The 14335-nt window shown below is 30.6% G+C and overlaps 1 protein-coding gene across 6 annotated transcripts in view; it reads left to right on the top strand.

Moving 5' to 3' along the window:
- The first annotated feature begins 5360 nt into the window (after positions 1 to 5360).
- LOC125849906 (uncharacterized) overlaps positions 5361 to 14335 on the top strand; it is a 25159-nt gene continuing 16184 nt past the window's right edge. Inside the window, exons 1-5 of one of the 6 annotated variants that reach the window (XM_049529861.1) lie at positions 5362 to 5645; positions 7289 to 7427; positions 7917 to 7948; positions 8668 to 8754; positions 9092 to 9466. In XM_049529861.1, coding sequence (XP_049385818.1) covers positions 5430 to 5645; positions 7289 to 7427; positions 7917 to 7948; positions 8668 to 8754; positions 9092 to 9172 — 555 coding nt within the window. In that variant the 5' untranslated portion in view covers positions 5362 to 5429 and the 3' untranslated portion in view covers positions 9173 to 9466. Of the gene's footprint in view, positions 5646 to 7288; positions 7428 to 7916; positions 7949 to 8667; positions 8755 to 9087; positions 9467 to 14335 lie in introns of those variants that run through there. The other 5 variants (XM_049529856.1, XM_049529862.1, XM_049529860.1 and 2 more) reach the window with 5 other exon arrangements.

Genomic DNA, 14335 nt, shown 5'->3' with positions numbered 1-14335 from the left:
TATTAATGGCACAAAAAAATTAATACGTAAGTAATATAAGATTTAATGATTTCGCAAATTCAGGGATAAGCACACTCAAATTATTAATTTCAACTTCAATTTTTCATGTCTATACCTTTTGCTTGAAAACTTTATAATGCTTAATAGATAGAATACCCTCTAAAATTAACAATTTATGTAATTTCTTGTTGAATTTCTAAGTTAGTTCAGGTAAGATTAAGATTACGGATGCATTTGGTATGAAGTTACATATTTTTCAATTTTCTCATTATTGGTTCAATCTGGGATCAAGATAGGGGATAGGTCTCAAGTCGATGTTAACATCAACGTCATTAGGTGTCGGGTCGTGGCTGAGGTCGGTGTTCAAATCTTGGGCTAGAGTTAGGCTAGGGTCAAGTTGAGAATCAAGTTCTACAGTGGGATGGAGTCAGTATAGAGGATTGGGGCTAGGATCGTGTCTCGGGTTGGTATTGGGGTCAAGTCGGGGTGGAGACCCTTCAGCGTTATAGGATATAGTGATTTCAATATTTATCTTTAAAATGCTCACCTCATATTAAAATAATAATTCGAGTACTCTTTTTTTTAAAATAAAAAATAACGAGGATAGGGAATAAGGAAGGAGAAATGAGGGAAGGATTATAATTAAGGATGGAAAATCGAACCTCAAGTGGATGTTCAGATAGTCAATCAACAATCAACTGAATACGTATGTAATAAGACTCTTCGAAATTTGAGTTGAGAAATTAACAACGGAATAGCACTATAGAGGAAAACTAACAAACGGAAACAAAGACTCATATTACAATTTATAACATTCTTGAAGGTTAATTAATAAAGGAAAATCACTCTCACTGAAAAACAAAATACTACACCATATATAGTTACAGACATACAGTATTATAAAGACCGAATCAGGTAAATAGTGTAAGCCTTTTTTATAATTTTGGCGATATATATAAGTTAAACCCTCGAAAACTTCATAATCAAATAAATACTAATTTATTCAATAATATTAGCATAATCCAAAAGACAAGTTCATTACTACTAAGAGGAGGTGCCATCAGAGGGGTTAATTAATCTTTTTCTTATCATTCTTGAAAGTGGACACCACAGCTTTACCTATCTTTTCAACAACCATTCTCTTCACTGACTTCTTATCTTTCTTTGGAAACACACTTCCAATATTCTTTGATGTGCCTACTTTGCTCTTTCCATTATTGTCCATATCTCTTCTCTTCTCTTAAAATAAAATTAATTATGAATATGAGCAAGTGTAGTGTATTATTGCTTTGTTGCTTTAACTTTTGATGCTTTGAGGAGTTCACATATATGTTGAGGTATTTATAAGTGTTTAGGCTTTGTTTATGGTATTCTTAACAATGTTTTCATGTAACTTCTTCATGAATTTCTAAGTTGGCTCATGTAAGATTTTAAGCACATTGTTGTCTATATCGTGTAATATGGAATGTGTTTGTGTGTGTGGAATTCATATTTAATTTATTTATATCTCATATCTTATGTTATTAACAAGTGTGAGCTCATATTTGAAATTCTTTCTGTCTCAATTTATATGAAGAGGTTCAGAATATGACGATCAACAACTTTAATTTTCTTATTAAGAAATTCAGATATTGACTCTTCAAATATTTTAAAATAAAATTTAAAAACTATACACCAAAAGTTCTACTAGTCAACATAACTAATTTGTAGTTTAAAAAAAATAATAAAAGTTTGAGAAAACCATATTGCTGCATGGGTTGTGTGTGTGTGTGTGTATTGGAGGAGAAGTGGGTAATTTGTGGGTTAGCGTGGGTGTGTGGATTAATTAAGATGACTCCTATTTAATTTGACTCATAATAAGATATGTAGATAGTAATTTACATAACGGAAAAATGTCCCTACCATAATATTTACATGAAAAAACATCTTGACCTCAAATCAAAGAAATATATTATAACGCATACACTAAATAATACGTAAAGGATTTTATTAATGTAATTAGCGTGTGGGCCAAATCTTCTCAAATCTTGTGGTGTTCATTTCCTTTACCGTGTTCTCATATTTGTTTGTATTTTTGTGTTTGTAAGGTGTAAAGGGGATTTATGGTAATGGAAAAAAATAATTGGCCAGAATTTCGCCAGTAATAAAATAACATATTTTACACTATGTTATTTTACCTTTTTGAACATTTTTATCATTTTAACTTTAATACATTTTAATTAAAAAATAAAAAGATTAGTTTATTTTAAAATAAAAAGGATATTATAGACTTTTTAAATTTTTTGCCAAATTCTCTGGTCATTTAGCATTACCCGTAAAGTAAATTTTGTGGATTAATTATTTTTCTTTCTTGAAAACATATACTCCCTCCATTTCATATTAAATAAACATCTTATTAAAAATATTTGTCTTAGATTACTTGATCACTTACTAAATTAGGATAGAATTAATTATTTTTTTCTTATTTTACCCCTATAATTAGTATGGTCGTTGAAAGTTTAAACAAACTTGAAAGACTTAAGAATTTCTTTTGGCTTGGGATGATGTCATTGGTTCTTTACTTCTCTTACCCTCTCGGGAGCTTCATTTCGGAGTCGACGTTCAAGAGGGTAATTAATATGAACAAAGTAAAATTAATCAATATAATAATGATTTCTTAATTACCGCGTAAAATAGAAAGTGCTCATCTAATATGAGACAGAGGGAGTATCTCTTATCATTATTCTACTATTACTACAAGAAAACTGTGAATTAAATGGGGATTTTCTTGGGAATTAGTATGAAAATTTGCAGGAAAATAAGTTTCCTGCAAATTTTCATACTAATTCCTAGAAAAATCCCCATGTAATTCACACTTTGTTTGTAGTGTATCTTATTCTTCAATTTTATTATAATTAATTATTTAATTTGCATCTATTATCAAATTATTTTTTGTTGCTACTATTCTCTTCTCCTTTATTTTTTTATATCCACTGTATTTTCTTTCCATTCTTATTTTTTTATATATATGTTTTACTTGAGGTGATGCTCTATCAAAAATTAAACAATCTCTTTACTTTCATAAAATAAAGGCAACTTAAAGTTGTATTAATATTGTGTATTTGTGTTATTGTATGAATAGAAGCGTAAATAAGATAGTTGGTTTGCTTAGCGTGATCGTTACAGCCCTTTGGCATTATACGATCGCGATTTCAATATTTATCTAAATTTTCACCTCTTATTAAAATGAAAATTTGACTATATTTTTTAGAAAAAAAAATTGGGAAAGGAATTACAAGGCAGAAAATTGAACCAACTAATTGAACTATTAAGATTTCTCAAAATTCAAGCACTTCACTTTAGTTTATATTTAGAAATTAACAATGAAATTACACTATTGAAGAGGGAAATTAACAAACGGAAACGAAAACTCGTGTTACAACTTACAACATGCTTAAAGGTTTTAATTAATAAAGGAAATATCACTCTTATATAAAAACAAAATACTACACCATAGTTTATTAAATGAGTTTAATTTATATACATCAACAATATAATAAAGAAGATAAACAATGTAAACATTATTCTTTACAATACTGGAGATGTATATAAGTTAAACCCTCGAAATACATTAGAATCAAATAAATACATTATTCAATAATATTAGCACAATCTTAAAAGCAAGTTGATTATACTAAGGGGACTAAGATGTGCCATGAGAGGGGTTAATCTTCTTCTTATCATTCTTGAAAGTGGACACCACAGTTTTACCTATCTTTTCAATAGCCATTTTCTTCACTGACTTCTTTTCTTTCTTTGGAAACACACTTCCATTGTTTGATGTTCCTACTTTGCCCTTTCCATTATTCTCCATATCTCTTCTCTTACAAATAAAATAATTAATTAAATATGAGGGAGTATAGTGTATTAATGTTTTGTTGCTTTAACTTGTGATGCTTTAAGGAGTTCATGTGCTTAGGTATTTATAGGAGTTTAGGCCTTGTTTATGGTATTCTTCTTAATGTTTTCATGTAACTTCTTCGTGAATTTCTAAGTTGGCTCATGTAAGATTTTGAGAACATTGTTGTCTATTTCGCGCATGGAATGTGTGATTGTGTGTGTGTTTTTGGCGTTCGTATATTTATATTTGTAAGTCTTGTGTTATTAAATTGTGTGAGTTCATATAGATGTGGTAATCGCCCCAATTTTAATTATAATCTAATTATTCAGTACTCTTCTGCTTCAATTTTATGTGAAGGGGTTCAGAGTTAGTATGAGGGTTAACATATTTGATTTGATTATGAATTCAAGTAAAGACTCTTTAAGTATTTTAAAACAAAATTTATAAATTTAATAATTACACGAAAAGTACTACAAATCAACATAGCTACTAGCTCCACTAAAAAATAAGTTATACAAATCAACATAGCTACTAGTTCCACTAAAAAATAAGTTAAAAAGAAATTTATATTATTGCATGGGGTGGGGCGGGATGGGTTTTGTGGGTTTGTGTGGGTGGGTGGATTAATTAGGATGACTCCTATAACCTATTTAAGTGTGTGGGTCAAATCTTCTTAAATTTTGTTTTTTTCAATTCGTTTACCGTGTTCTGATATTTATTATTTAATTTGTGTGTAGGTAAGGCATATAGGGAATTCATTGTAAATTTTGTGGATTATTTGTGTTTCTTAAAAACATATATATCTCTTTGTTTTAACTTATTGTTATTATTATTGTTCTGTTATCTTGTTTTTTTATTTTATTAAGTTGAATAATTTGAGAAATTTTTATATTTGACATGGATTATTAATTAGACATTCTTTTCATGATTTACTAATTGAACACTATAGTCTATATACCTAATAAAATTTAACTTTTAAATACTTTTAATTATTGGTTGAATTTGTGTAACATTAATGTTGCTAAATTGAAAAAATGTGTGATGTACACACATATTAAGAGCGTGAATTTATAATTTTCGTTTAAAAAAATTACGACTTAATATTAGTTATATAATTGGTAAAATTGTTACTTTAATATGAAAAAAATACCTTTATAATTTTACCTAAAAATGATAAAAATAAATAAATATCATACCTTTAATATGATAAATATTTAAAATTCCATTCCTTTAATTTGACCCCAAATAAATCTTATTCTTCTTTTTTGTCTGTGGCAAATTTGAATTTTCAATGAATAATCCAATACATTTGAAAAAATTAGGATCAAAATAAGGTTATTTAAATTTCGAAATTGAAAAGATATGAGGTAAATTAAAATGAAATAATGTTAAGTATCTCATAAATTAGGACCTACGTAATATTTTATTTTATTTTTTGTTATTATAGAGATAAAAGATTTAAAAGTTGTGTGAGCATACTTTGAAATTAACCTTTTGGTGTTCACTTTGATTCAACTGGCAACCAAAACAGAGAAACAGCTCGAAGAAGATGAAGATGACCTGGAAGAATCAGAGCAAAAAGAACCCTAACAAGACACCTATTTCTCAATTCCAAGACCTACCTTTCGATCCTACTGAAGATTCCACGTTTCCCAAGGAAAAACTTCCTAAAACCGAAGAGATTTCTAATGTTAATGGAGATGATGATAACGATACGATCAAGCTTGTTGAGTCCTTTCAACAACAAGGAAATAAGCTTGCTGAGGTATTTCCTCACATGGGTTTCTTTTTTTTTTCTGTATTTTATCTATTTTTTTCTCCTTTTTGTAATTTCTTTAGTTTAATCGTATAATTTACAAATTGTTGTTTGTTCTTTCTATTATCTGAGCAGATCTGTTCAATACGTTTATGTGTCCTGGTGTTAAAGATGTGAAATTTTTAAACAAATTCTGAAAAATAGATTGAGATTAGCTTTAGCAAACTGCTGTTAGATGGTATGGTTATCACTTGATATTGTTTTATCTTTATTGATTAGTTGGAAATGGAGTAAAAGATTATCTTATGTTAGTGATGAGGTTTTTTCTAGTGTTATTCTAAAGGAGTATTAGTAATTTCAATAGTTATAAGTTGTTTATCATTCTTATTTAGCCTTCATTTACTTTGTTGGACATACTTGAGTATCTGAGAATTAAATTGGTATTCCGGTTAGCCTGAGATAATCGTTGTCTATTGTAAAATCAAGTACATGTTTTATATTATGCTCTGTATATTTCATTTTTAATTCAGTTAATCAAACATCTACAAAAAGAAGTATATATATATACACTATAATCCCCACATTATAATCCTGGGTATAACTTATTTGCGAACCAAACAACCCCTTAGAAATTAATTGTCATTAAAGTTTGGAGTTGTGAGTTGGAGGTCAAAAGTTCAGTCTTTCAAATAGTTGCCTTGCTATGTGAAATAGGAAGGATATTTGCCAAATGGTTATACTGCAGTTTGCACCACCACTTATAATTGGACGTCAACGTTCAGTAAGTTAACTATAAGAGGGTGAACTGAAATGAAGAGTTGAGTCTTGAAACTAGCCTCTTTGTATTGTAGAAAGTAAGAATATACACAGCTGCTTGTCACACATTTTTTGAGGAGAAAGGGGGTATAAGTGGTGTTTCACTAATACTTTTATCTTAAAGATGAGCTTTAGCGCGATGGTAAGTTGAGTGTGAAATGACCTCAATATGAAGTATATTTTGCAACAGCACAATGGCAAATCTACTGCAGAAAATAAGTCTTAATACAGTTGCTTGTATAATGGTAAGGCTGTACTACATTTTGCATCAATACTAATAGCTGAGGCTAAACACAATGCTAACTTTATTTTATGGTGGCTCTGAAGTTGAAGAAAGTTTTAAAAATAGCCTCCGCCTAGAATAAAAAGTTAAGGCTATGTACAGATTTTTAGTACCAAAAGTTGCACTAACAATTAAAGGTGAGATTCAACACATTGGTAAGTAAGTATATGTTGAGGTGAGAACCTTTTTTGGAGGTCTCCAACATATCCTAAATGCTGAGGAATACTGCATTACCAGTTTATTTCTAAAAAAAGTATATGTTGAGGTGAGTTGGATGTCAGAAGTTCTCTTGCAGATGGCCTGGTTGCGGTTCAGAGAGTGAGGCTATGCACACATGACCTCTTTTGCAAACCTCAATATCTATGTTGCAAGGATCTTTTTATCTCTGGATAAGGGTGTGAGACTCTTACCACATTTGGTCACTCATCCAATTTTTTTGGATGAGTGATATCGAACACTTTATTGATTGTTGATATCATTTCCAAATTCCAACAGCATGATCCAGAAGCCGGGGTTAAGTCTCTTCTCTTTTCTTTTCTCTTTTTTTTTGAAGGAAGGGAAATATCGTGAAGCACTTGGAAAGTGGGAATCTGCTCTACTTTTGATGCCAGATCGTGCCATTCTGCATGAACAGAAGGCTCAAATTTTGCTTGAACTTGGAGAAACATGGAAGGCGCTGCAAGCTGCTACTCGTATGTTTTGACACTCACATTAATTCGAATGAAATTCTCCTCATTTCCTGAGCAAATTATGCTGAGAGTCAATTCACAAACATATTTTACTTGGATTTATTTTCAATGTTATATCTCATGAAAGGTTATGCACCTACTTTTATGCTCTGAAGCTTCTTAGTGCCTACTTTTGACTCATCTTTAAGGTTATGGACAAATCTGGCAAATATATCATTTCAAATATGATCTTGATAACAGCCGAATGTGGGAACCTAGAGCAAGACTAAGTTTATTTTTTACTTATCTTTTCCTTGGCATTGGAAGATTTTTCTTTTCCACATTCTTCCTGTTGTAAATCTATATCTGGCATATAGATATTCAAAGATGGATTTTAGCCTACTTTCATGGTCACTAATGCCCTCTTAAGTCATTGATCTGTGTTTGTGTATAAAATAACTTCAGGATGATATATTTCATGACTCATATGTAACCTGCTTCCTGTTTGAGCAGGTGCAACTGAGTTGGAACCAAGCTGGGGTGAGGTGTGTGAACCTGTTGATCATTCAGTTTTACTATTTGTTTCACCTGTTGTTAATATACCTGCTTTAGGGATGTAAACGCAACTCTTAGTGCACTGCAATAATTGGGAACCCTCATCATCCTTGCTTAATATCATGGGGGATCCTGATGAACAATGTAACATATTTTTTATCTGTGATCTATTCAGTTTCAATACTTCTAAGACTAATTTGTCAAACTTCAACTGGCTATAAGTGTCATGGGCTAGTTTTCATGTGCAAAGTCCTCTGGATTTCAGCCTTAATTGTTCACCCAATGTGCATGTTACTTCCTTTCTGTTCTACCTCTTCCTGCATCTATTCCCTAGACTAGGCAAATTCAATGCTTCCATGTCTTCACTTGGTAATAAATTACTGGTTTTAGAGGTTAAGATAGGTAATTAGCAGTGTACCTACAAGGTACCTCATGATAGAAGCAGCTTTGCACTTTGAACTTCCTGGTCATACTTGCGTTGCGTGCATAGTTAAGCTTAGAGCTTGATGGAATGATCAAGCAAAAGGCACTCTCTTTTTCTATTCCGCTTCCATAATCCAAACTATTTACAGCTTTGGAAAATGAAGCGCTGACTAAAACGCAGTTGACTGCAAGCTTCTGGTTCTTAGGGAACGGTCAATTTCTACTGTCACTAGAATGTACACTACTTTATTCCAGTGCTTATTGCTAGTTCTTCTGTCTGTTGCAGGCGTGGGTCACCCTTGGTAGAGCACAGCTGAATTATGGTGAGCCTGACAGTGCTATAGAAAGCTTAGACAGAGCACTAGCCATCAAGGTATAGATTAAATTTATAACTAATGCTCACGCTTGCTTCTTCTGAGGATCTTTTTTAACTGAGATGTTTCCTTTATGAGTAAATGGATATTCTTTGCTTTTAATGTATTACACCAATACCAAAGGTCAATAATACTACCTTTGTATCTGGAGGACAAACTGTCTTTTGAGATTTAAGCAATTGTCTAACTCTATTCATCTTGCTTCTATCACATCCTAGTTCTGAAATGTTCAGTGGAATATTGTGCTAAGTGTGTCAGATTGATTGCCTTTGTAATTGATGCTCACGTGTTCAGTAAACTACTTACGCACCATAAATCGGACTTGTTTGCAGCCAGACTCTGCTGAGGCTCGTAATGATCGACAAGCTGCCTTGCATCATATTCAGAGGAGAAAACAGTTACAGACATCAGGTTTGAGCATGAACCAACACCGTTTTTCTGTAGTGGACCAAACTGAGAGCACTTGAAGGTTTGAAAACGTAGGGTTAATCTCATTACCGATGATGCTTTGTTCCGATAAAATCCTGAGGCTAGGGAATATCATCTGTCACATTTGACTTCGAGTCAAGGTTTCAAAATGCTGGTTCAGCTATAGAAAGAGTTGTAGGTGTGCATATCAGTGAGGAGAGAAAATAGCCAGAAGGGTTGACAATGATAAAACATGATGCCTGGGCACTGAAATGTCTACTTGTAATATAGATGATCCTCTATTGCCTCTAACATATAGTTACTTCATACTTATGTTTGTTTGATTATTCTGATTAGTAATATGTATGTATGTATATATATCTACACGTTCTGGTGTGCAAATCAAGTGAATGACGTTTTTTACCTTCAAAAAGTGCATCTGATTTGTTTTTTTACCTTAGAGGTGAACGATCAAAGGTGTAAAATATACTTTTTAAATGGAGCAGTCTGAATGCTTGTTGGCGTAGAGTTAAGTGAAGCATCAACATAAAATAAGACTGATAGCTCCGCCGTCCGCGCGTAACTTGATTTACAACAAGCCAAGTTAATGTTGATCCCTGTTTAATAACTTGATATACAACAACCCATACAGTCGATGCAACAGATGTGGGGATGGCAACGTTGGGCGGGAAGGGTTCAAAAAAAAAAAAAAAACAAGTTCATTGGGACTAAGAAGAAGAGGTGGCATCAGAGGGGTTAATCTTTTTCTTATCATTCTTGAAAGTGGACACCACAGTTTTGTCAATCTTTTCAATAGTCATTGCCTTCACTGACTTCTTATCTTTCTTTGGAAACACACTTCCATTCTTTGATGTGCCTTCTTTGCTCTTTCCATTCTTCTCCATATCTTTATTGATAATATATGTAACTAAGTAAATTAAACTGTGTCATTCTGTGTAACAACTTAAATTTTTAGATGAAATGATCACACAGTAATTCAACAATCTCTTCTCTTAGCACTTGTGAATATGAGGGAGTGTATTAATGATTTGTTGTTTCTAGCCTGTGATGTTTTGAGGAGTACATATGTTGAGGTATTTATAAGAGTTTGAGGGCTTTGTTTATAATGTCATGAAATAGTCCATGTAACTTTAGTTGAATTTCTTAGTAATTAGCTTATGTAAGTTATAGAATTAATCAAATGATAAATTAGTTTTACTTTTCCGCGTCATTTCACTATCTTCATTTTCATATATAGTTTTTTTATATTTTTTGAAGGGGAAATATGTCCCTATCATAATTTTACATAAAAAATATCTTAGAGCTCAAATCAACTAGATATATTTTCAAAGATTTATTAATGGCACAAAAGAAATTCATGTTAATAATATTAGATTTAATTATTCAGAAATTTGAGGATAAGCACTAAAATTGTTGATTCAACTTCAACTTTTCATGTCTATTACACTAAAAAATTGAATTGAATACGTATATGACATCATTAATTGAAAATGTATCCATTCAACACACGTTGTTTCCATGGCTCACATCTCTTTTTGAGAGAGTGAAATAAAAAAATTATTTATTTTTCTAAATTTATATTTTGTATTCCACGTTCGATAAATTTTCCTCTCCACTTTACCTCGCATGACAATTTTTTTATTTTTCAATCCGACCCACCTTACCCCCGCATAAACCTGTATGCATAATTTTTTCAATACTTTTTCTTTTTGATTAAGTTTGATACAAAAAATAAAATTCATAAAAATAAATTTATTACTCTCATTAAGTTGTATTAACTTAATAAATAGTGACTTGATTTTTTTTAGAGGTCAATTAAAAAGCATGTAATAAACTGTATTAGTTTTGATTGAACTATTTTCATTTACTATCTTCAATATTTTACTTAGTTTAAAGAAACTTTCAATTGATATTATAGTTTGAATAAAAAATAGAGTAATGAATTTGTCATTTTGTGTATTCCTACTTGTGAAAGGTGTTCTATCACTCTTATAACAAGTAAAAAGTTTAAATTCAGTTTGAACCCGTATAAAATCGCATAGACCCACAACTTTCCCCTTATTAATTTAAAAAAATTATTTCAACACGTCCCGCACAACTTTAAAATCACCTCACCCCACATCCGCCCTGTTGTCATCCCCACAGAAATGGTGAAAATTTAAATAGCAAATCAACTTAGCTACTAAAATTCTCCAAAATTTGAGTGCTTCACTTTAGTTGTTTTTTTAAAAAAAAAAGAAGTTAACAACGCAATAACACGATTTAAAGAGTAAAAATAATAAACAAAAACGGAGACTAATATTACAACATACAACGTCCTTGAAGGATAATTAACAAAGGAAATATCACCCTCACAAAAATAACATAATACTACACAATAGTTTATTAATGAGTTTAACTTATATACATCAATAATACCATAAAAAATCAGTTAAACTCTTCACTTTGATTCTTCTCTTAATATTAAATTTATTTCAAATGACTTATGAACCTACTTTATTTTTCTCAAATGAAGCTTACCCCATAGCGGAAGCTTTAATAGAAGGTGACCTCTATATGTGTTCTCCCTCAATACTGACTTTGTGACATAAGTATAGGTAAAGTTTTCAATTAGAGTCTTTTCTAAGGATATAACTCCCTATAATCTTGGAATTCCAATTTTTCTTTCATGAATATTGCTTTCCTACCACTTACTATGTTTTTCTTTAACATTTTGAATTTTTTATTTTATATAACTCTCAATATGAAAGTCCATAGTAAAGGTATTGAACAAAGTTACTATGATCTATACCTATCCAAAGAATATTTGAATGAATGTATGACTTATATGTTACAGTATGCATTTGGCAAGTTTGCACTTTCATGTATTCTAATCCTTAAAATGCTTTAAGTGAGTTCACCATAGTACAAATTGATATATTTTGATTTGTATAAGTTGTTTAGTGTTATGTTGTTCGGACTCTTCAATAATATTTATGAATGTGTGTTGAATACTTCAATAGTAGTGTATTTTTGGAAATATGATAGTAGTGCGGCAATTTTGGAGAATCAGAGAAACATAGATTTAGTAAATGAACTGTTTTTTCCCTTCCCCTATATATTTCTTCCTTATGTAAATGTAAATGGAGACTTTTTATATTTTTCCTACACTATACCTTGAAGACAGAATATGGGAAAGTTATTTATCCCTTTTCTGGTTGATATCTTAGTGAAAACTAGTTTCTTCTTTTTAAACTGAAAGAAATTAGTGATAACTATTTCTGAATTCTAATAAAAAAGTGATATGATCCAATTTACTTTTACAAGCTTATATGAGTAATCCCTGAACATAGTTAGCATTATCTGTGTCCAAATTGATAGATTTTCTCTTATGACTATGAGATGGCTAGATGGGTGGTGAAGCAATGAACTTTAATGACATCTTTTCTTAAGTCATGATTTGAATATATGTATGGTCTGTAAATAATTTTTTAATGTATTTCTCAGCATCTAGGATGCAATCTTAATGAAAACTACTTCACCTAAACTTAACAATAATAATGATAAAAATATTCATCTCGACTTGATTTTGATAAAGAATCTACATTCATTTTAGTTTCTTTTGGTAATTTCTTTATAACTTCTTATTTTGCTCAATTGTGATTTGTTGATGATTTTGCTCTTTTCAAATAAATTCTTCTCAAGGAACATAGTTGTTGGAGTTCTTAATTTAAGAATGATGTTAAATATAAACAAACTATTTTACTTAAACAAATTTAAGACATACATGGTGAATAGTTTGAGGTTTTAGTAGATTGTGTATAATGCCCTTTGTCTTATGCTCTTATTTTTGTAATATTCTCGATATTATGCTCTCAAATTATTGATTATAAGGTTAATAATACCTTCACTCTATCTTTTAATTCAAGTTATTGAAGAGGCAAAGGAATAAGTGTTTTCTCCAAGTGTTTTAGTGAGTTTAATTACTATCACATGCCATGAATTTGCATTTTATGTTTATGTAATTTCTGCATTCACTAAATGCTAGCATATATTTTGATTTTAGCAGGAGCTGATTGGAAAATTCTAAATATATTTAATTTAATTACTTGAGGACTGTGAAAAAGTATATATTGTTACTGGACAATGTTTTATGCTACTCTGTATTTGAAAAAAATATAATTGGATGATATAAAAATGACATGCTTTGAAGAAGAAGAAAGTATGCATATCTAGGTTTTCCTCTACATTTATGTCATCTTTTAGATACTTAATCTGGTATTAATAATTTTCTAAAGTGATTTGTACTTTTTATATTTACAGGTTTTGATGAGTTTTTGTTACAAGACGAAATGGTGATTTTGAAGACTTCATCCAAGTAGAGAAATTGGTTATCATTTAACAGGGAATTTAGGAAAAGAATAGATATTGCTAAGAGGTTGTGTAGACAATACCTTGATATATATGCATCTCATTTATACAATTACAAAATTTACTTTCATAATATTTTTTTGTAATTAATACCAATTTTTATATTTGTATATACGAGTGTGAATTTGTCGTTAATTTTGTGGATGTGCATGTAGTTATCTATAGTAATAATTATATAATTTTAAAGAATAAACAGGAGGAAACAAATTTCAAGGACTAGATTTTAGATCTTAAATGACTTTTTAGGACTGCTATAATCTGGTTGCAAAAATGTTTTAGGCACTAATTAATCTTTGATTAGGGACCAGATTTATGGTCCCTAAAAGTGATTTAGGGACAAGATATAGGGTGTGTTTGGTATGAAGGAAAACATTTTCCGGAAAATGTTTTCCAATTTTCTCATGTTTGGTTGGGTTAAATGTTTTGGAAAATGTTTTCCAAATCAACTCATTTTCCTCAAATTTAAGGAAAATGACTTTCCTTCAAAACTTAAGGAAAACATTTTCCAAAACTCTCTTCCAACTTCCAATTAAAAAACAAATTGTTGAAAAAATCAATTTATTTTGTCTCTACCCTCAAACCAGCCCCCCAACCAACCCTCCCCCCCAAAAAAATAATAATAATAATTTAAAGCTTGTTTTTAAATTCAATTTTTTTACCCACCCTCACCCCTACCCCTACCCCTACCCCCACCCCCTCCCAAAAAAATATTAAAAATTATTTTTAACAGATATTTCTAAT

Source organism: Solanum stenotomum, unplaced genomic scaffold (genome assembly GCF_019186545.1).
Source record: "Solanum stenotomum isolate F172 unplaced genomic scaffold, ASM1918654v1 scaffold11373, whole genome shotgun sequence".
NCBI lineage: Eukaryota > Viridiplantae > Streptophyta > Magnoliopsida > Solanales > Solanaceae > Solanum > Solanum stenotomum.
The sequence above is the reverse complement of the archived record's forward strand: the minus strand, read 5'-3'. Positions and strand labels throughout refer to the sequence as shown.